The 18,782-nt window shown below is 52.5% G+C and overlaps 10 protein-coding genes across 10 annotated transcripts; 5 read left to right on the top strand and 5 right to left on the bottom strand.

Annotated features, from left to right (window-relative positions):
• Positions 1 to 27: 27 nt before the first annotated feature.
• Positions 28 to 758, top strand: DACRYDRAFT_21717 (uncharacterized protein). The gene has a single exon (XM_040772518.1). The coding sequence runs from the start codon at positions 416 to 418 to the stop codon at positions 620 to 622; it is 207 nt and encodes a 68-aa protein (XP_040629627.1). The 5' UTR covers positions 28 to 415; the 3' UTR covers positions 623 to 758.
• A 146-nt stretch (positions 759 to 904) lies between these two features.
• DACRYDRAFT_21716 (uncharacterized protein) lies at positions 905 to 2,622 on the top strand. Its single transcript, XM_040772517.1, has 3 exons — positions 905 to 1,445; positions 1,503 to 2,137; positions 2,184 to 2,622. Exons 1-3 carry the CDS (start codon positions 993 to 995, stop codon positions 2,446 to 2,448), a joined length of 1,353 nt encoding a protein of 450 aa, XP_040629626.1. The 5' UTR covers positions 905 to 992; the 3' UTR covers positions 2,449 to 2,622.
• DACRYDRAFT_127577 (uncharacterized protein) lies at positions 2,614 to 3,725 on the bottom strand (the record flags this gene model as incomplete). The annotated part of the gene is made up of 5 exons (XM_040770942.1): positions 2,614 to 2,731; positions 2,778 to 3,097; positions 3,148 to 3,184; positions 3,229 to 3,470; positions 3,525 to 3,725. The coding sequence occupies 5 exons, from the start codon at positions 3,723 to 3,725 to the stop codon at positions 2,614 to 2,616; spliced, it is 918 nt and encodes a 305-aa protein (XP_040629825.1).
• A 924-nt stretch (positions 3,726 to 4,649) lies between these two features.
• Positions 4,650 to 5,610, bottom strand: DACRYDRAFT_99754 (TPR-like protein; the record flags this gene model as incomplete). Its single annotated transcript, XM_040777620.1, has 2 exons — positions 4,950 to 5,610; positions 4,650 to 4,731 (listed from the first exon to the last, which is right to left on the bottom strand). Exons 1-2 carry the CDS (start codon positions 5,603 to 5,605, stop codon positions 4,650 to 4,652), a joined length of 738 nt encoding a protein of 245 aa, XP_040629625.1. The 5' UTR covers positions 5,606 to 5,610.
• A 535-nt stretch (positions 5,611 to 6,145) lies between these two features.
• Positions 6,146 to 7,666, top strand: DACRYDRAFT_78585 (uncharacterized protein; the record flags this gene model as incomplete). Its single annotated transcript, XM_040776351.1, has 4 exons — positions 6,146 to 6,435; positions 6,488 to 6,918; positions 6,966 to 7,350; positions 7,400 to 7,666. The coding sequence occupies 4 exons, from the start codon at positions 6,146 to 6,148 to the stop codon at positions 7,590 to 7,592; spliced, it is 1,299 nt and encodes a 432-aa protein (XP_040629624.1). The 3' UTR covers positions 7,593 to 7,666.
• A 225-nt stretch (positions 7,667 to 7,891) lies between these two features.
• On the bottom strand, positions 7,892 to 10,411 carry DACRYDRAFT_106791 (ATP binding protein; the record flags this gene model as incomplete). Its single annotated transcript, XM_040768338.1, has 10 exons — positions 7,892 to 7,986; positions 8,037 to 8,138; positions 8,192 to 8,779; positions 8,826 to 8,900; positions 8,948 to 9,268; positions 9,321 to 9,618; positions 9,675 to 9,883; positions 9,933 to 10,044; positions 10,093 to 10,173; positions 10,229 to 10,411. 10 exons carry the CDS (start codon positions 10,409 to 10,411, stop codon positions 7,892 to 7,894), a joined length of 2,064 nt encoding a protein of 687 aa, XP_040629623.1.
• Positions 10,412 to 10,834: 423 nt separating this feature from the next.
• DACRYDRAFT_21714 (uncharacterized protein) lies at positions 10,835 to 11,754 on the top strand (the record flags this gene model as incomplete). The annotated part of the gene is made up of 3 exons (XM_040772516.1): positions 10,835 to 11,095; positions 11,157 to 11,611; positions 11,661 to 11,754. Coding segments are annotated over 3 exons (792 nt in total), but the record flags the coding sequence as incomplete, so codon positions are not given.
• Positions 11,755 to 12,559: 805 nt separating this feature from the next.
• DACRYDRAFT_21713 (TPR-like protein) lies at positions 12,560 to 13,226 on the bottom strand (the record flags this gene model as incomplete). The annotated part of the gene is made up of 1 exon (XM_040772515.1): positions 12,560 to 13,226. A coding segment is annotated over exon 1 (470 nt), but the record flags the coding sequence as incomplete, so codon positions are not given.
• Positions 13,194 to 16,285, bottom strand: DACRYDRAFT_115723 (TPR-like protein; the record flags this gene model as incomplete). The annotated part of the gene is made up of 2 exons (XM_040770066.1): positions 16,230 to 16,285; positions 13,194 to 16,167 (listed from the first exon to the last, which is right to left on the bottom strand). The coding sequence occupies exons 1-2, from the start codon at positions 16,238 to 16,240 to the stop codon at positions 13,194 to 13,196; spliced, it is 2,985 nt and encodes a 994-aa protein (XP_040629620.1). The 5' UTR covers positions 16,241 to 16,285.
• A 1,713-nt stretch (positions 16,286 to 17,998) lies between these two features.
• On the top strand, positions 17,999 to 18,626 carry DACRYDRAFT_106787 (uncharacterized protein; the record flags this gene model as incomplete). Its single annotated transcript, XM_040768337.1, has 4 exons — positions 17,999 to 18,335; positions 18,391 to 18,442; positions 18,499 to 18,510; positions 18,557 to 18,626. The coding sequence occupies 4 exons, from the start codon at positions 17,999 to 18,001 to the stop codon at positions 18,624 to 18,626; spliced, it is 471 nt and encodes a 156-aa protein (XP_040629619.1).
• Positions 18,627 to 18,782: the final 156 nt, after the last annotated feature.

Below are 18,782 nucleotides of genomic sequence, written 5' to 3'. Positions count from 1 at the left end.
GAGTGATGGCAGGCGATGGAGACTTGCCACCAAATTGATAGTCTGAGAAGCAGTACGCTGTGAAGAAAATTAGAAACAAGAGATGAATGCTGTTGAGGGAGTTCTTCTCTTCTTAGATGGTCGGGGGTTTTCCAATATGTCATTACACGTGCTGTCAGCTGATTCGTGCTTCTTTCCAGTCGTGGCATGCCGAAGAAGGAACGGAGTACGAGTGAACGCCCAAGTTATCCAAGTCTTCTGCCAGCAGAGGTACTCTCTACGATAGCGGTCATCGATGAAGCAAGAAATCGAGAACCTAGACAGGTAGCAGAAAGCCAAACAATACGACTTTCCTGATAAGCTCAAAAGTGCGTCTCTCGGCTTCTGAGCTTGACAAATTCCTCAAGTCTTCGTCCAGCAATCACAGTCCTAGTTCATGGGCGTGCTGGAGGATGAAGCCAAGAGAATACCCAGCAACAAAAAGAATCGTGCGGTGGTGCGATGGGCGCGCCCGAAAAAGCGGGTGTCGGTCGTAGACGCACGTTTACCGATGGACAACCACATCCTAAGATCATCCCGCAACATAGAGCCAAAACAAAAGAGTATCACTGATGAAAAAAAGGCCTCGTCGCATGAGCTTTAAAATTCCTGCAACGTCCCAGATCTTCATATAGCAATCACAGCCCAAGTTCGAAAGAATGGTCGTCCGCATGAGCAATGGGAAAAGAAAAGGAGGCACTGCATCTTTATCCGCCAGAAGCAGGGCTGACGGTATTGAAACAGCTCCTGGTCGGTATTGTACATCCTTGCCCGGTAGTTGGTAACTGATTGAATGGATGCGAGTAAGATGTATTTAAAGATGTATTTATATGATCGGTGCAGTAGAGGGATGGCCGATGCGGAAGCAAAGTGGCTATTGTAATTTGTTGAATTGGAACATGTTACAAAAGAGTAACAAGCAGGTATGTAGAGGTCAGAATCAGCACTCTCTGATGCACTCAACGCTCACTACCATGCCATCACTGTCAACACCACCAACAACGGCTGGACCAGCTTATGCATCGACGTCCACCTCATCTCTCACTCCTCCAACTCCTCCATTTGCGACCAACTTGGGGACACGCCCAATGTCACGCCCAATGTCACGCCCAATGTCAATCCAATTCCATTCCAGGTCTTCATCTATTCCGTCTGACCCCTCAGCTCGCCTTTCACTCAACTACATACCCGCAAAGTTCTCGGCTCCCTATGCAGGAAACAGCCTACGCAGCCGTCGGTCCGGCCTCAAGGAGCTGAGCGCGTCTCGGCCCAGGGGCGGAGGGCGCGCTGCCTTCGCGCAGGAGGAGAGTCGTATGGCCGGAGAGGGAGAAGAGGACGATGCATGGGATGAGAAAGAGGTGGACAAACCTAAGCCGCGCCTCCGGTGGAACCGGTTCAAATGGGCGCTTTTCGTCACAAACTTTTTCGTTAGTCCCCAGTCCTATTTATACTCCATCACTCCGTTCTCACCGGGCTCTGTGCAGATAACGGCATACACCCTTACTGCACTCGTTTTCCTCATCCTCACCTGGTTCAACACTCTCCCTTCAGCAGACGTGGTGCGCACAGCGAACCACCCCGAACTAGTAATAAGCACCGTTGCGGCCTCTCTAGGCCTGCTTACGTCCCTCATCGGCTGGTCCGGTATCCTGCTCAACAACCGCGCCTTCCTAGGGGTCTACTGCCTCCTCCTCTGGATCTCCTTCGCATTCCTCTGCGCCCCAGGGTACGTGACGTACAAACGCCGCACCTTCAACCTAGAGGGGAAGATTAACTCCCTCTGGTCGCGCGAAATCGGGGTTTCCGGAAGGCTCCGCATTCAGAATCAGCTCACTTGCTGCGGGTACTACTCTCCTTTCGTAGAAGCATCTACCAGCTCGACATGTTATGCTCGCTCTCTCCTGCCGGGGTGTAAAGCCAGAATACTGAGATTCGAGCGCAACACTCTGCAGAACTGGTACACAGTCGCCTTTGCTCTCGTCCCATTGCATTTGGTAGCGATCGTTGTCAGCCTGCTTTGCTCGAATCATGTCACATACAGGTTTGGCAAGGGCATGATGCCCAACGCGTATAGGCTCAACAGGAGCAGCATGGCCGTGCTGATGGACAGTTACGCTACGTGCGTACCTCCTCCTCCTATTGCAACCCCACTCACTCCGCTGCAGGCAACTGGCAGAGCAGTACAACAACGCCCCCTCAAGCTCGGCGGACGGCACCCAGCGCAAGCCGCGGGGAAACTCCGACTCCCAGTCGCCGTACCACGACAAGTATGCCGTTCTTGGCCCGTCGAATGCAGGTGTAATTCCGGGCACGAGTAGCGGGACGGGCACGAGTAGCGGGCCGGGTACGGGCACGAGTTTGCGGGCCCCGAGCGTGGAGAGGAGCGGGAGTGAGAGTGAGAGTTATGAGATGGAGCCGGTGGCGTTGTGATACCCAGCTGATGGTCGGACAGTTATGGACGGTCGAGTACACGCCGCAACTGATGATACCTTGCATGGGTATGGACTTGGACTTGTCTGAGCACGAGACGATAGAATACGCTGTATATATAATTCACGCCTCGTTTACTGCTAGAATGACGCCCTCATACAGGTGCTATTCGCTCCACCCGAGCAGCTGGCGATCCATCTCTCCAGCCAAAAGCTTGTGAACTTTCTCATCGGGATGGCCGGTGTTGTACCAAAAGTACGTGTCGTCTGTGCATTGGCAGTGTCTGCTTCCCGTCAGCGCGCACAACTATAAGGGGAAGCACAACGCGCCCAGTAATGTTCTCGAACCCATACTGCCCGTAATTGTTCAGCAACTCGTTCCACCACCCATGGGCATCGAACAGGAAGGCATTCACCCCTGGTGTCTCCCTTTCCCAACTCTTCACCGCCTCAGCGAGCACCTCGTTATACAGCTCGATATGCTGCTTGAGCGTGGGCGCACCGGGATTCCCGTTTACCCAAGCAGGGCTACGTTCCTCGGGCGGGACGTTGATGAAGAAGTGGTTCTTGAGCCCGTGGGAATGGACGAGGGAGACAGCGCGGAAGTAGTACTGCATCTCTTCTTCCCAGTAAGCGCGCCAGTCTGTGATCTACAGTGTGCTTGTGAGCATGTGGATGAGTGGGAGGGAGTGGAACAGACGTTGGTAAAACCGGCACTGTCCCCTGTGTCGTTTATTCTACTTTGGTTTAGCTCGTGCAGGGGCAGCTCTTTCCCACTTACCCAATCCACCACGCAACAAGTGTGTGCTCGCCTCCCAAGTCCAGCACGCGGGCCGCATACTTTGCCCATTGTCCTACGGAATCCACCATCTGGAGCGTGAAGGGATGGTGGGGCGCTAGAAGGGCGCGGGTGATGTCCGCTCCTGCGAAGGCGAAGTCCCAGAGTTTACGAGGGCAGTTCTTAGGGAGGCCGGAGTAGCACCCAGTGAGAAATTCGGCCCAGTTTGACCCGTCTGAGCTGGTCTGCATCCCAGACCCAGGATTAGATTGCGACGCAAAGAAGAGGGGAATACGCACGTTCCTAGGGATGATCTCGTCCGTTAACAGCTCTTCGGGCGTCAAGGCAACATGGGACGCGTTGCCTATGAAGCTGTAGTTCGCATGTCCGCGCGTGCCTTGCACGAAGGAGTATGAATCGCCAAAGATGAGCAGGTTATTGGTATTTGGCCAGGAAAATCTAGGGCGATTGGCTTGAGGCGGGGCCGCCCCCCCGCCCATGCACCCAAGAACAGAGAGACGAAGAGGATGAGACGCTGCATCCTTGATCTCGTAATGGCATGACATGCCCAACATTGCGGCACATTATAAGCATGTTACAGAGAATTATAACGATGTGGCATTGTCATTCCATACGGAGCTGAGGAAAAGAAGAGCTTGCGGACTTCCCCGCATTGACTTGACTAGGAGGAGCAGAGCACCTGATCAGACTTCGGTACAATGACAGTCCAGGAAGAAGCATCATACCGGGGTCAACGGCCTGTCATCCCACGGCTTCTTTGATATCAATCACGTGATGTGTCGCGCCAGGCGCGTCCCAAGATTTACAGCACGTGATACAGACTCTGTCCAGCGTCTCATTTCTTTTCTTGACGCTCGTTACCTTGATCTGGTCATCTTACATCTGCAAAGGTAGAACGGTCACTAGTACTAGGAAGTTACGGAAACACTGAACTATCACCTCCTGAACAACGTACGAGACTCGCCGATTAGAGTAGAGCAGTGCGAAACAACGAGATGAGGATTAAGCCGCGTACGCCAGCGGCCGTCCATGTATCACGACGCACGTTATGCTAACCATTCATCAGGCACGGATGCAACACCACCCCTTCGCTTCCCCATCGTCCTCGTACATCGTGAATTTTCCCGAGGGAACAACGAATCCTTCAATTCATTTGCGGGCTGCTTCGTAGAGGAGCGTCGAGGCCATGTGACCCGCCCTCTGGACCCTTTGTGCAGGGTGGACCAATGCCATTCATGCTCTGTTATCCGGCATCTGCTTGATGCGACGGGAGTTGTCTGTGCCGTGCCTTCCCGGGAAACTAATTAGGCGTGCCTGGTTATTCGCACACTTTGTCCTGTCCTGAGGGGCCACTTGACGGTGGACCGTCCCTGTGCGCCTTACACCTCAACATTAACATTGACCTATCTTCTATCCCATCCAAGTCCGTCAACTGTGCTCATACCCATTCCTTGGAGTGGTGCAGAGGCTGTGACACGGTCAATTCTGAATTAGTGGTGGTAAGATACAAATGTGCTATCATACAGTCGTTCATACAGTCGTAACATACAAAATCGTAATAATTTTAACAGACGTATCGCTTCCCATGCGGATGATGTTCCTCCTCTCCATGAACATGCCTCAACCCATCCAGTTCCTTGCGACACTCATCGATCCTGCCCTCCTCACCCACATCTTCAAACATGCCCAATGCCTGTACAAACCTCATCTCCGCGACATCTGCCAACCCAACTTCCTTCGCGATCCTCGCAAGTAGGAACTCGCATTCCGCTGCTCCCCGAACATGGGTCAAGGCTGTGAAGTCCGTTTTGGCCTTGCTGAGTACTTCGGTAGCAGCATCATACTGCCCCAACTTGCTCAACGCCGCTCCCACTCCAAGTCCGCATTCTGCAGCGCCAAGTCTATCTCCAACTTGGTGGAACTCTGCACCTGCCTCGCGTAACAAAGCTAGTGCTTCTCCCTCCCTTCCCAGCTTGTTCAGTGCCTCTCCAGCAGCGCGGGAACACTGCGCATGCCCCAGATGTTCTTCAAGGGCAGCGAACTCCCCTCTCGCCTGCTGCAGGATATTCAAAGCGTCATCCCACTGCTCGAGAGAACACAGCACCTCCCCCAGTGCCTGTTCAGCCCTAGCAGCTCCCGACCGCTCGCCAACAGAGTCAAACCCCGCTTTGGCTTCTTCGAGTTTCACCAGCGCCTCTTGATATCGACCTTGGGAGGCGAGCACGTCCCCCATCCGCTTTGTGCATTCGATACTGGAGATACTGGAGAGTTGGTCTCCCGAGGCGGTGTAGAGCGCTTGGGAGTGAGATAGCTGGGAGAGATAGTGCTTGTCTTGGGGTTGGGGGAGGTGGGATAGCATCGTTCGTTGTAAACCGTTGGTGTTGATTCGTGATATATAATGTACAGTGGTTGTTCAGACGTTATCGTGTTGTGGTCGGAGTACGAGATTGTCACTCCTCGGGGGATTACATACCCTCTCAAGGAGAACGCCGGGATGTATCACGAGACTCTGAGGTCACGGTGGACGATCCCGGATAGGTTGGCTTAAGAGGGACGATCAGGTGATTGTCTTTCCCGTGGATGTCGGACACGTGATCTGGGATGGCTGGATCATGCGCTTGGAGAATGTTAAGAGTCATAACGAGAGACGGGGAGTACGGCATTCATGTTGACAAGAGATGATGAGAGACTCGTGCAGAACAGGCGCCCATCAGAAGAGGTAGAAAACCCTTTCAACACAATCGATGATAAACCAAACAGTGGCTGTGCTCTCTTGCTGACTCAGCTTGCTCCCGTGTGTCACAGTCATGGCTCCCTTCAGCCTCCAACGCACGCGCTCATCGTCCACAACGCATACAGCCTACTGGACACTTCGCACTCACCACCTCACCAACCAACAATGGGTGACATCTCCCTCCCCGCTCCGCTCCCACCACCAACATGGCCCAACAGATTCCAACACGTAGACACCCTCCTGGACCATCCGGGCCCCAGCACCGACCCCGATTTCGTCGGCGGCGAAGCTGTCAAGCGCTTCTTACGCGAAGATAGCAAGGTGCTCGTCATCGGCGCCGGGGGGCTGGGGTGCGAGATCTTGACGAATTTGGCCCTCATGGGATTTGCGGATATTCATGTGATTGACATGGATACTATCGACATCAGCAACCTTAACCGACAGTTCCTGTTCAGGTACGTCTCTCGTCTCCCCTCTCTTGGCATACCTATATTCATCATGCGCAAGACCGAAAGATGTCGGAAAACCAAAAGCGATCATCGCTGCAGAGTTTGTCATGTCCCGCGTTCCGGGCACCAAAGTCACCCCCTACTTCGGGAAGATACAGGATAAGCCCGAGTCCTACTACATGCAGTTCAATCTCGTCATCTGCGGGCTGGACAGTGTCGAAGCCCGGCGATGGATGAACGCTACACTCGTGGCGATGGTCGATCCCGACGTGCCGGAGAGTCTCAAGCCGATGATTGACGGTGGTACAGAGGGTTTCAAAGGCCAGGCGAGGGTCATCCTACCTTCTATCACGAGCTGTTATGAATGCAGCTTGGATATGCTTAACAAGCAGACTGTCTTCCCCATCTGTACGATCGCGAATACTCCTAGGCTGCCGGAACACTGTATCGAATGGGCGAGCGTGCTAGAGTGGCCCAAAGTCTTCCCAGGTGCGTTTCCCCCTAAAAGGAGGAGTTTACATGCTCACTTTGTACAGATAAGAAACTCGACACAGACGACCCGGAGCACATCCAGTGGCTCTTCACGCACGCCTCTACCCGCGCGCGCGAATTCAAGATCGAAGGCGTGACCTGGTCTCTCACCCAAGGCGTCGTCAAGAACATCATCCCCGCGATCGCGAGTACGAACGCGGTGATCGCCGCTTCCTGCTGTACGGAGGCGTTCAAGCTGATGACGAACTGCGCGCCGAGGCTGGACAACTACTTTATGCTTATTGGCACGGAGGGCGTGTATTCGTATACGTTTCAACATGAGAGGAGGCCGGAGTGTCCCGTTTGTGGAGGGGAGACGATCGATATGCCCGTAAAGAAGGAATGGACGCTTGAGAGACTTATCGAGGCTCTGGAAGAGAGGCAGGATATGTGCGTTCTGTCTTATCCCATCCCTATCTTCATATTCACCCTTCCACAGACAAGCAAAGAAACCCTCCCTATCCGTCAACGGCCGCAGCTTGTACCTCCAAGCCCCTCCGCAACTGGAACGCGCCACCCGGCCAAACCTGGAAAAGAAGCTTGTCGATCTTGTGAACGATGGGGACGAGCTGACGGTCACGGCTGGGTCATTGCCGTTTAATCTTACCCTGAGGGTGCTGTTGAAGGATTGAGTCGGTGGCCAGGGGGGGATAGACTAGATGAAGCGGATCTGTATGAATAGAACTAATACACCTCATGCGCACTCCTTGGTCGACGTCAAATACGGGTTCCCCAGAGATAGGGCAGTTCGCTTTAGTCGCCCAGCCTGTGTTGCAGCGCCGAACACATAGGGCCACATCCAGCAGACCCTAGCCTTTGCGAAGAAAAAACCAGTTCATACCTAGATATAAAATGTCCGATTCGGCATCTTATCGGTGCAGAGCTCCCTCCGATATTATACTACAACGTATCCTCTACGTTCGGGGTATCACTACGCGGATATATGCTTCCAAGCCCCAGCGGACAAGCTATCGATCAACGTCGAGCCATTAACGATCGACGTGGTGCAAATCAGGTATCTCCGACCTTCCCAATATGCCGTCAGCTTACGAGCCTGCTTGGAAAGGATAACGTACCTCGGGCTTGACGACTCATCCATCTGAGAGCTGCGATCTCGGTATACGTGCAACCGCCGAGGAAGAACACTACGGTCGTGGTGGAGTGACCTTTGGGCAGCACTGTGCACCTTCAGTCCTCTTTCCTCATTCGTCGAGCGAGAAAGTAAGCTTACGATCAACCTTCCCCGTCCCGTCCCCTTCAGGCTTCTGTACCACGTCAACCGTATCTCCCGGTACTTGCCTGACGATCTCCTCAAACCCTTTCCAGCCAACGATCGCATGTGCCCTAGGCAACACTCCCGGTATCTTCCCTTCCTTCGATTCCAGCCCAGCGGGCGCGAGCGCCTTCTCCCCCATTTCGGCCGCTACGACCGCAGGCTTCATCGTCACGCACTGTATGAGCCTTATGGACAGCGGCGCGTAACCCGAGTAGACATAGGCGATATCTGTCGGCGTTTGTTCAGAGACATCATCCACCAGCAACCTGAGATGTTTCCGTAACGCCGGTAATGACACATGTGGTCCAGGAGCTTTGCAGAGCAAGCCGAGCTTCTCCAGGTGCAAGAGAAGCGTGAGGTGCTCGTATCCGTAGCTCTGGAGGATCTCGCGTTTCATGCTTTCCAGAGCTTTGGCTTTGATTCCCCCGACGGTGATGCTAAAGAGACAAAGGAGGCGGAGGGCGACGTGGAGCGGGGCGGAACGGTTGATTAGGTCTTCGATAGCGAGAAATTGCGCGTTGACGTCGTATCCAGCGATCAAATCTGGTATCGGTTAGCTGGCACTGTAAGTAGTCCGCTGGAGACGCACTCTGCTGTATCTCCAACGATTTGTTGAATACCTCCGTCTGAGTCATCGGGACGATCTGTTCCGACAGGCCCGTATCTGTTCCCCATCAACACTCCCCCTATCGCACCAAACTGAAAACTCACGTAACCTAAGCGCCTGATGCTCCGTTTGCAGCCCTCCCAAACGCCCCACAAAATCCCTCAACTGCTCCACCGTCTGCGCTTTATGTCTCCCCTCATAGTCCTCGTTCAGCCTCTTTGCCAGTCGGTTGAGGTTCGACCCAACGATGGCAAAGTTCAGATCTCGTAGTTGGGAGAAGACGGGGTCGCTCGAGGCGGCGAGAAGATGTTTCTTCTTCTTTTGTTGGGGAGCGGTGGGGTTGGCGCCAAGTGAAGGTGTGGTAGCGGATTGCGAGGCAGCCTGAGGGCCTGTAGAGAGCAGGGAGGCGTCGACTTCTACGTATGCTGCTTCTTGTCAACACCTGACTCTGTAGGGTGAAGAAAGGGGGAGACGCACAGTTCTTGATCCCGATAAGCTCGTCGATGAGCCCTTGATACGTCAACTGCGTGCAGAGTGGGGTGATCATATCAGTCGCTCGGTCAATGATGACCAACGAGTCCACGACCGTGCTGGGGAGGGAGAGCGCAGGGGAGGTGGGGTCTTCCGCAAGCCCGGCAGTGCGCATTCTTTGAAGGAGGGAGCATAGTCGGGCAGATGCTGTGCCTTTTCCTAGGATGCGAGGAAAGAGGCCAAAGGCTTGTTGGATCGTCATAAGGGCTTGGGCACTGTAGTATAGAGAAGTGTGGTCGTCGTCCTACACCGTTCAGCAGTCAGCTTCCGCATTTCTGTGAACGAGGTCTAGACACGCACGAGGAAGATCTCCTTGTATGTGCCCTCCAGCTCTAAAGATAGCACGTCCTCCTCGAGCGGGATGAACTCGAGCTTGAGCGCAGAGATATGCAGGTCGCCAAAGACGCCTTCTTCTTCCAGTATCCGGTCACAGAGGACGGTCCGCCGGGGTACCAGAAGGAGGTTGTAGGTGTGTCGTTCGGAGAGCGATGTGTGGTGTTTGATCTGTTCTGTGAACATGTTAGCGCTAGTAAGGGGAGCATTGCAGGAAGGTCGAACCTGCGATTATCTTCATCCACCGGATCTGAGGTCGGCAAAGATAGACTACATTCTGCGTGCTTGCGCTCAGAGCACCCGGTTCCAGCCAGAACATCTTATCAATTCCGTGTTGCTAACATCCAGTTCAGCACTCAAATAATGTTAGAGATCAAGATCGTACCTTCAGCAGCGAGACTTCTGTTATGAGCCCCAGTGGACCAGCAAGGGTCGGGTCGAGGACCAGCGTCTTTGCCCCAGGAACCTACGCACAGATATTCTTCAACTCAACTCAAATCTCATTTCAGCTCAATACTGACGGCATTGAGCGCCTCCACCAGGCCGGTCCTTGCTAATTCCTTTAGTACCCCTACATCTACGCCTGGATCTGAGGATTCTTGAGGTTCGGAGGAGGTCGACGGGGTTGAAGGGAGCGGTGCGGGTCTTACGGACGGTATGGGAGCTGAGGATGTTGGAGGAGGGCGTGCTACCGCTGCTGCCATAGTGTATATACGTCAAAGCTGTAGAATATTAAGAGAAATGAAAGTGTTTAGACTGGACTGGAATGTCACTGCGGGGGAAGCGACAGGTTTAGTGGCTGTGCCTGTCTAAGGCGCTTCCTTCCTCGTGTCCATCGCGTTTGTAAGTTGCACGCAACCACCACACTTGCTCTCCTTCCTCCTGCTTGGACTTGCTTCATACGTGCACTGAAGGAACTGGCATTCATTAGGAAATATGGCGGCGTTGCAGATGCAGCAGATGATGGGAAGGTCGGCGGGGGTAGATGATATATCATCTGGAAGCGAGTCAGACTATGCAAAGTGCGCCCTCGCCACCTAGACGCGTGTATGCGTACTAACTGTATTACTCTAGCTCTGTACGCAACCACCAGTATATTAGGGTCAAGTATTCTGACTGCTTTGTAGTGGATCTCTTGGTTTCTGTCTACGAAGGGGAACGAGTACTTCTGTGAAGTAGAGGAAGACTACATCCTCGACCGATTCAACCTTACAGGTCTCAACGCCGAAGTACAAAATTATGCTCAAGCGCTCGACCTGATCAACGACAATCTCGGAGACGACGACATTGAGGATGAGATGCGCGCAACGATCGAAGTGAATGCGCGTTTCTTGTATGGGCTCATACATGCACGCTGGATTGTCACCTCCCGCGGGTTAGCTAAGATGGTACGCTACGCCTGTCTCTCCTTCCATATCGCACTGTGTTCTCTCGCTCATATGAGCCCAGCTTGAGAAATACAAGAAATCCGACTTCGGTCGCTGCCCCCGCGCCTTCTGCTACATGCAGCCTCTCCTCCCCGTCGGGCTCACAGACGTCCCGTACGAAAAAGCGGTGAAGCTCTACTGCCCGCGATGCGAGGACATCTACACGCCCAAGTCATCCCGGCATGGGAGCATCGACGGTGCCTACTTTGGTACTACCTTCCCTCACATGCTGTTCATGGTTTATCCACATATGGTGCCGCCTAAGAACTCGCCGAATGCTGGCACGATGAGCGGAGTTGGCACGCAGGCGACAACACCACGGGAGCCGCCGCCGCCACCTCCGGCTCCTACTTCCGTGGGGACAGTCAGCACTGCGGCGGCTGCTTTGAAGATGACTCAGTATAAGCCCATGATTTTCGGGTTTGGGGTACATGAGACAGCTAGGTGGCAGAGGTGGCAGCAGGCGATGCGTGACAAGTGGGTTCTCTCCTTTCTCCTCTTTGAGTGCTTCTTAACGTGTATTTAGGCAAGTGGCAAGGCTGGAAGCTTATGAGCGGGAAGAGGATAGCAAGCGTCAGAGGGAGGTGGCCCGAAGCAGATAATAGGACGTGTCTTGCTTCGGTATTTTTTTTGGAATGCAATCTGCTTCTTCATCCTGACTTGTTCAGTCTGCATCTGCTATTTTAAGCACGCGGATTTTCATCCCCTAATTCGTCACCTCAATTTCGCCTGCCCCTCGCTCCTACCAGATTGGACCGCCATCCGGCCTCAATGGTTCCCATGCATACTGGCCCTGTTTGGCGTTTTCCAACGGGTCAATCTGGTCCCATATCCAGATGCCCATAAAGACTCAAGTGATGGACTGAGCACCCACCCACAGAATAACATTTTCCCTTTCCTCGAATTCTGTCATATCGACTGATCTCTGACAGAGCAGGCGGCACGGGCAGTGGGCCTAATGCAGGTGTCTCCAGGCACATGGGACGTCGTTCATTCTTCATCCATGATTCTCAATACTGTATACGAACCTAGTCCGAAAGTCAAATCGTCCATTTCCCACGACATATACGAGGGATCCTCACCGCCAGATTCAACGTCTCCCCCAGAGCATAGGCCTCCCATTCCTCATTTCGACCGTACGCCGCCATACGTTTCGTTAGTCTGGAGTACTTGCTACTAGAGACTTTCCTCTCTTCAGCTTTTCCAATAAAGCACGGCAGCGATCAGCGTCCTCGACTACCCCAATCGTGCTGAAAATATCGACTGCTTGACCCAAAGCAACCTCTGCCTGGACATGTTCCTCCATCGCATCCAGGGAACAGCCCAGTGATTCGCTGCACTCCGCTAAACCCCTGCGATCCCCGATCACTCGGAAAGTCTGCTCTGCTTTCCGCAAAGAGATTATTGAATCCTTGGTCCGTCCCTGTTTATGTCGGAGTCTGCCGATGCTTATATCGGCGTATGCCACACTTTGTGAATCCTTCCACTCTTCAAGCATGCTTCTTCCTTCATCCAGTATAGTGTTCGCTTCGTCGTATCGACCAAGGCATACAAGAACATCTCCCATGCATTGCAAACACCTGCCAAGATCCCCTTGATCGTTGGTGAGTTCAATCATCCTCTTTGCGTCTTCGAATTTTGCCAGCACGTCTTCGTACCGACCCTGCAGGGATAGCACTGCGCCGATACCTTGAATGCATTCTGCTGTACCTTGACGATCGTCTGCCGCTTCGAACATCTTCCTTGCTTCCTCTAGTTGCGTGATCGCTTCAGTGTATTGATGTCGTATGCCACACACGCTGCCCAGATCACGCAGGCACTGGCTCACGCCTTGTTGTTCTCCAAGAGTAATGTACTTCGCCATTCCGGCGTTCAAGCGCTGGATGGCTTCCTCATATCGGTCCATGGCGTAAAGCGCCATGGCACACTCATGTTCACACTGCGCCTCTGACAATCGATCTTCAATTTGCTCGAACATGGATCTCGCCTCCTCCAATTTTGCAGCCGACTCTTCGAATCTACATAAGCCGAGGAGTGCTTCACCGGATTTCTTTATGCATTACGCAGCTTCCGGCTGATTCTTATTAATTCTGAAAGACGTCCCTGCTTCTTCCAGCTTGGGGAAGGCTTCGTCAAAACACCTGAGCAAATACAGCATATCCCCAGTGCCTTGAGTACATTTGGCCGACTCAAGAGGTTCTTTAAAACTCTGCGCAATACCGGAGGCCTTCTCATACTTTCGGAGTGCATCTTCGGACCGGTTCATCGCTGCGAGCACATCGCCTGTGCGCCGTATGCATTGGACAACCCCGACCGTGCCATCAACCCTTTGAAAAAGAACTTGACCTTGATGAAACTGATCGATGGCTTCGTCGTAGCGGTGAAGCATTTGAAGCACATCCCCGTCATGTTGAAAGCATTGAGCTTCTCCTTCCTTATCTCCATGATCCTCGAACAACTTTCTTGCCTCCTGCACAGTCGTACGGGCCTCCTCATTGCGACCCGTCATATACAGCGCAGAACCGACATTTAAGTGACAATATGCGACTTCCAAAGGGGCATGTATGGCTTTGAAGCCTTCCTTGGCTTCTTCGAACCTTGCTTTTGCCTCATCGTATCGGCCGAGTGAGTACAGGGCGATTCCAATGCTTTTCAAGCATTCCAGCAATCCAAGAGGTTCCTGAAACGCACTCAACCCAATACGGGCTTCTTCAAATGCCGTAAGGGCCTCATCAAATCGATCTTGCATTTGGAGGACGGCACCGATGTCTCGTAAACACTGTGCAGCACCGAGACCATCTTGTATTGCCTTGTATTCGGACCTTGCGATCTGCAGCTTCTCGACAGCTTCATCGTATCGACTGAGCATATACAACAATTGTCCCAAGCTGTGGATGGACTGGGCATGACCGACAGGATCGCTGATTTCTTCATAAATCTGGGTAGCACATTTCAGGTTGTCTGCAGCTCCTTCATAATCACCCATCAGTCGCAACAAGTCGCCTAGGTCCAGGGATGTCCGGGCAATTCCAAGTGGATGATCAATGGCGGTAAACATCGATTTAGCAATCTCAAACTTGCTGAGAGCTTCTTCGCAGCGGTCATTCTTCATGAAGGCTTCGCCAAGCCCCTGCATGCACTGAGCTTGGCCAAGCGGATCGGCGATCCCACAAAAGATGGCTTGGGCCTTCTCGAGAAGTTCTACCGCTTCGGCATAATTGCAACGCATGATGAACACATCGGCGATGCTTTCCATACACTGTGCTACGCCCATGCGATGCCCTATGCTCTCGAACATAGCCTTCGCATCTCCCAATGTCTTGAGTGCAGGTACCAATTGATAGCGTATCAGTAACATGGATCCGATGCTTTGCGTGCATTGAGCGATGCCAAGTCGATCATTTATGCTCTCTAGCCTTGTCTTGGCCTCCTTTAGGTAAATTTCGGCTTCTTCATATCGGGAGAGCAAGACCAGAGTATCCCCGATGCGCTCGGCGCAACGTGCGGAGCCCAAAACATCGTCAATGCGGTCGAATGCTGACTTGGCCTGCTGCAAGGTCACGATAGCGTCGTCGTATCTTGTTCGCGCTCGGTGAACATCGCCCATGCGCATCAAGCATTGGGCAGCACCTAATGCATAATCCGCGGCCTCGAAGCCTGTTTTTGCCTCCTCCAACAGTGGGACCATTTCGTTGATTTTCCCTCGAACATGGTAGATCTCTGCAAGGCGTTGGGTACAGTGGGCCGCAGTCAAACGATCGTCTACGCTCTGAGCATGCGTTTTGGCCGTCTGGAGTAACCTCACGCAATCCCCGAAGCCGCTAAGGTATGCGAACTCGCCGAAGTCTTGGGTGGCAGACGACAGCTGCTGGAGCTCTTCTTTGGGGGGTTTCATCGTCCAGAAATCAGACAGGACAGAACGAATATTTCCAAAGTTTGTTGATAGGAGCTCCAGAGCTTCCTGTGAGCCTCGGCCAACGAGATTTTTGGTCTGTGAAGCCATATCCATGAAGTAGTTGCGAAGTTCAGTAAGAGGCGATCCTTCTGGCGGATAGTTTGAAAGAACAAAGTCCCGTATCGGCGACAGAGTGCGAAGTCGGTTATTTTCATTATGAATCAATGCAACAGCCAACAATGTCCTCGCCGGTCGCCTTGTGTCGTGCATCGATTGTAATATCTTCGATAATTCAACAGCGGGGATGCCATCCGGTAGGAGACAAAGGAGCGAAAGAAGCTTCAATGCGTTCGGCTCGCTCCGCATCGTGCGGCAAGTGATAGACAACTGAACCGAGACTTCTACACTGGTCAATCGTTGCTGCGGGTCACGGGCAAATAGGGCGGTTTTCTTCTCTTCGTACACCTCAATTAGCTCAGCAGGACTGGTGAGCTGGCCGTGATATGCCATCAGGGTGATGGCCAAAGGTAGCCCGTCTAGCATGTGAAGCAATTCGTCCAGCTTCTCGTCTTCTGTCCCAGCAAGTCGCTTCCAAAGAGCACGGGAAGCAACCAATGACAACGGATCGAGAGGAGAGAGTGGGATGTCCCCCGGCCAATCGACACCGCTCGGACGAATTGCGCCTCTCATAGTTACAATGAGGGAAAGACTGGGGACCTGCGCCAACTTGGCGAGGAGCTCTTCGACGTTCAGCTTGTCCTCTGAGTCCCACGCGTTTTCAAGGTTCTCCAATAGTAGCAAGACGTGGAGTTTATTCGATAAAGTCGCCAATGTCCTCCGCGCAGAGTCCGTGTTACGTGGTAGGCCGACTGCTGGGGTTATAGCCAGGAGAATGCCCTCCGCCGATAGAAGTCCTTCACACTTGACGAACAGAATGTCTGTGCCATATTTCTCCTGAATTCGCTGGTCATTGATGATTGCTGCCGCAACTGCAGTCTTTCCAATACCTCCAGGGCCAAGGAGTGGGATACGGCAGCTTCTATCGTGCAACAGGCGAAATACAATCGATTCGACTAGCGCTTCTCTGCCACAGAATGGCAGTGGCTTCGGAGGCAGGTCCAAGAAGGGCAGCTTCGGCATTCTAGAAAAACAAGTTCAACACAGTGGTGAATGTAATCCACAATGAACAGCTACTTTTGTTGCCCAATCATACTACTTTGATGTTCCTGCCATTGCACAGAACTGTACGCATCTCGCAGACACATTGCTGACGGCATACCAGGGACATGGAGGCAACTATTCTTGCTGCCTGAATACCAAGGAGTTTCAGACCTTGTCCGTCAGAACATAATACAAGCTCGTACCATGAACTGGTCCAGCTTCTCATTCAAGCCCTCTTTCAGACGCTTGGCAGTCCCGTCATCAACCCTCACCATCTTTGCCAACGTGTGCTTCTTTTTCTCCTTTCCGACAATTCTTCTGCTTCTCTGACGACACTAGCAAATACTTAGTGAAAAACAGGTAATAAAAAAAAGCATGCTGACGAACTTCTGGAGTGAATCAAGGGTTCTGCGTGACACTTCATCAAGTTCGATATTTGGCGGTATACTGTTCAGAACACCAGTGGTGACGAATTGCACTTTGTATCCAAGGGCCTGCCAATCTTTCTCATAAGTTTCGACCTGCTGGTCGAAGTGTCAGTCAGCAACAGAGATGTCTAAATAAATTGGATAACTCACGTATTCCAGCGGCTCTCAGCAGAACATCCTCCATTCGTTGCTTCACTGACATCTTGTTATCGCGCGACCTTGATAAAGCCATTCCCGTGCTCGAGCTCTGTCTCGATGTTGTGGTACGCAATGAGAGACTTATTCGGCAGCTGGCACAATGAACTTGATCAACGAGGCGCGGAAGACAAGGAGACTATATCAGAGGGAAGCCAACGTAGACAAAAGGGATACAGTTCAGTTGACCGATAATGCGAGTGCCCGAGACGTCTGAAAGCCCTGAATGAGATGTCTGAAGTCTTGCTCACCACTGACGGGAAGTGAAGTGCTGATAGTGGAGCCGCGGGCGCTAGTCCATAGCTCGTCAAGTTCAGGGGTATTCCGGCGCCCCTTCCCTTGTGATTGCGGGTGCCATCGTACAGATCCGAATGCATCGCCTTCGGAATTGCGCTGCGATAATGAAGAATACGCGACAGTCGACCGATCCTTTGAGGCCTCAGCAATCAGCTGTGATGCCATTAGTTCCCGGAGTATTGTTGGCATGTCAAGCCAGGAGAGACTGGTACATACCGTGCTCAAGATGGAAGACTCAAGCATGATATCCTTGGCATTCCTGAGAGGGTCCTTTACACAGTCGTCCTCTCAGGTATCAATGTCGATCTCGACGCATTCATACTTTGCCATTTCCAGAGTCAATCAGCCCGTTTGCACATTATAAACGGCTTTAGCATTCGAGGTTGGGGCTGGGATCCAGGTGACACCAAATGTCCGCCGGATCCTGCTGAGCTTGCAACCGCAGTTGGAGAGGACGGCTGTCATCCGTGGGGCGATCGTATTCCGTAGATGTCCGTCTCTCTCTGATTGACTGAAGACGTACCAGTGCTGCCCGTGTGGAGGGATGACAGGAGCGGGTATGCGCTAGATACTTCACTGTATCAGCCAATATAAATACGTATGCTCTCTGTATTGAACGCCGCATGCGCCAGATTCTGCGCACTTCTACCTCATCCGGGGGTCTAGAAGTACAGACAGTACATCGGAGATACTTTGTTTAACGCGTATTAGAGGGCGTCAAAGGAAGGAGGTTGTCGTGCAGCGTCTGGGTGGTGACTGAATTATTAATAACTTCAACACGTGCCCTCCTCATGGTCTTCACGGAAGAAAACGGAAACATATGAAAGTGGTGTCAGATATACACAACGCTCCGTCCGAATCTGAATCCATTCCTCAGACTGATCCACCATGTCTTCACGTCTGAACGAGTTCTTGACCAATGAAGACATACGCGAAGAGATCGTTGCCATGTTGTCCGACGATTTGAAAGCATACAGTTCGATGCGTGTGTTGGACAGATTCCTGACCGCATGCTACTACGGCATCTACAGCACACTACAGGCATCTGCCACGAAATTCAACGCCCAGTCATTCCTGAAATCTCGTGGCGAGTTTCAAGCCTCACCGATTGATTCCATTAACGCAAGTGCCGCCGGTCAAAAATGGAAAGAATTCATGCTGAAGACATTCTTCCAATCGAAAGCAGAACCTAAGGCCGATGATGTCATCGCAGCGATTCAACACCGTGAGTTCAATCTCCATCCAGTATATTTCACCGTCAGTAACCACCGTTGGGGAAGCCTTCATTGTCGCAGAGTTTTGTAAAGATGAGACGCGCCTGAGAAGGGCACGGTAAGTCCTTTGTCGGCTCCCCGAGCTGCCTGTGTGTTCTGATGGTCTAAAAACAGGGAGTCCATGACGTGAGTACTCTCAAAACCAAACATTCTCGTTCTGACCGCTGTATAGCCCAGAGATTAAAACTGGTATGGTGCTAGACTTGAAAGTTGATGGACACGGAACTGATCGAAAACTATAGAGCTTGCAAATGCATTTGAAACCTCATTCCAGAACGATGAGATCAGGAAAGCTTTCATTCAGCATCTGAAATTCCGAGCCCACGGCATTATGGAGGACGTTGTCCGTGATCGCCGGACTTCCTATTCGCGGTGTCTGAACATCATCGCGTCCTCTG

The sequence above is a fragment of the Dacryopinax primogenitus genome (assembly GCF_000292625.1).
Source record: "Dacryopinax primogenitus strain DJM-731 SS1 chromosome Unknown DACRYscaffold_7, whole genome shotgun sequence".
Lineage (NCBI taxonomy): Eukaryota > Fungi > Basidiomycota > Dacrymycetes > Dacrymycetales > Dacrymycetaceae > Dacryopinax > Dacryopinax primogenitus.
The sequence above is the reverse complement of the archived record's forward strand: the minus strand, read 5'-3'. Positions and strand labels throughout refer to the sequence as shown.

Bases quoted from the DNA above. Each gene is read 5' to 3' on its own strand.
- DACRYDRAFT_21717 (XM_040772518.1), top strand. From the start codon at position 416: ATGGGCGTGCTGGAGGATGAAGCCAAGAGAATACCCAGCAACAAAAAG.
- DACRYDRAFT_21716 (XM_040772517.1), top strand. From the start codon at position 993: ATGCCATCACTGTCAACACCACCAACAACGGCTGGACCAGCTTATGCA. The intron at 1,446-1,502 runs GTTAGTCCCCAG...GGCTCTGTGCAG, and splicing joins TTTTCGTCACAAACTTTTTC to ATAACGGCATACACCCTTAC. The intron at 2,138-2,183 runs GTGCGTACCTCC...ACTCCGCTGCAG, and splicing joins CTGATGGACAGTTACGCTAC to GCAACTGGCAGAGCAGTACA.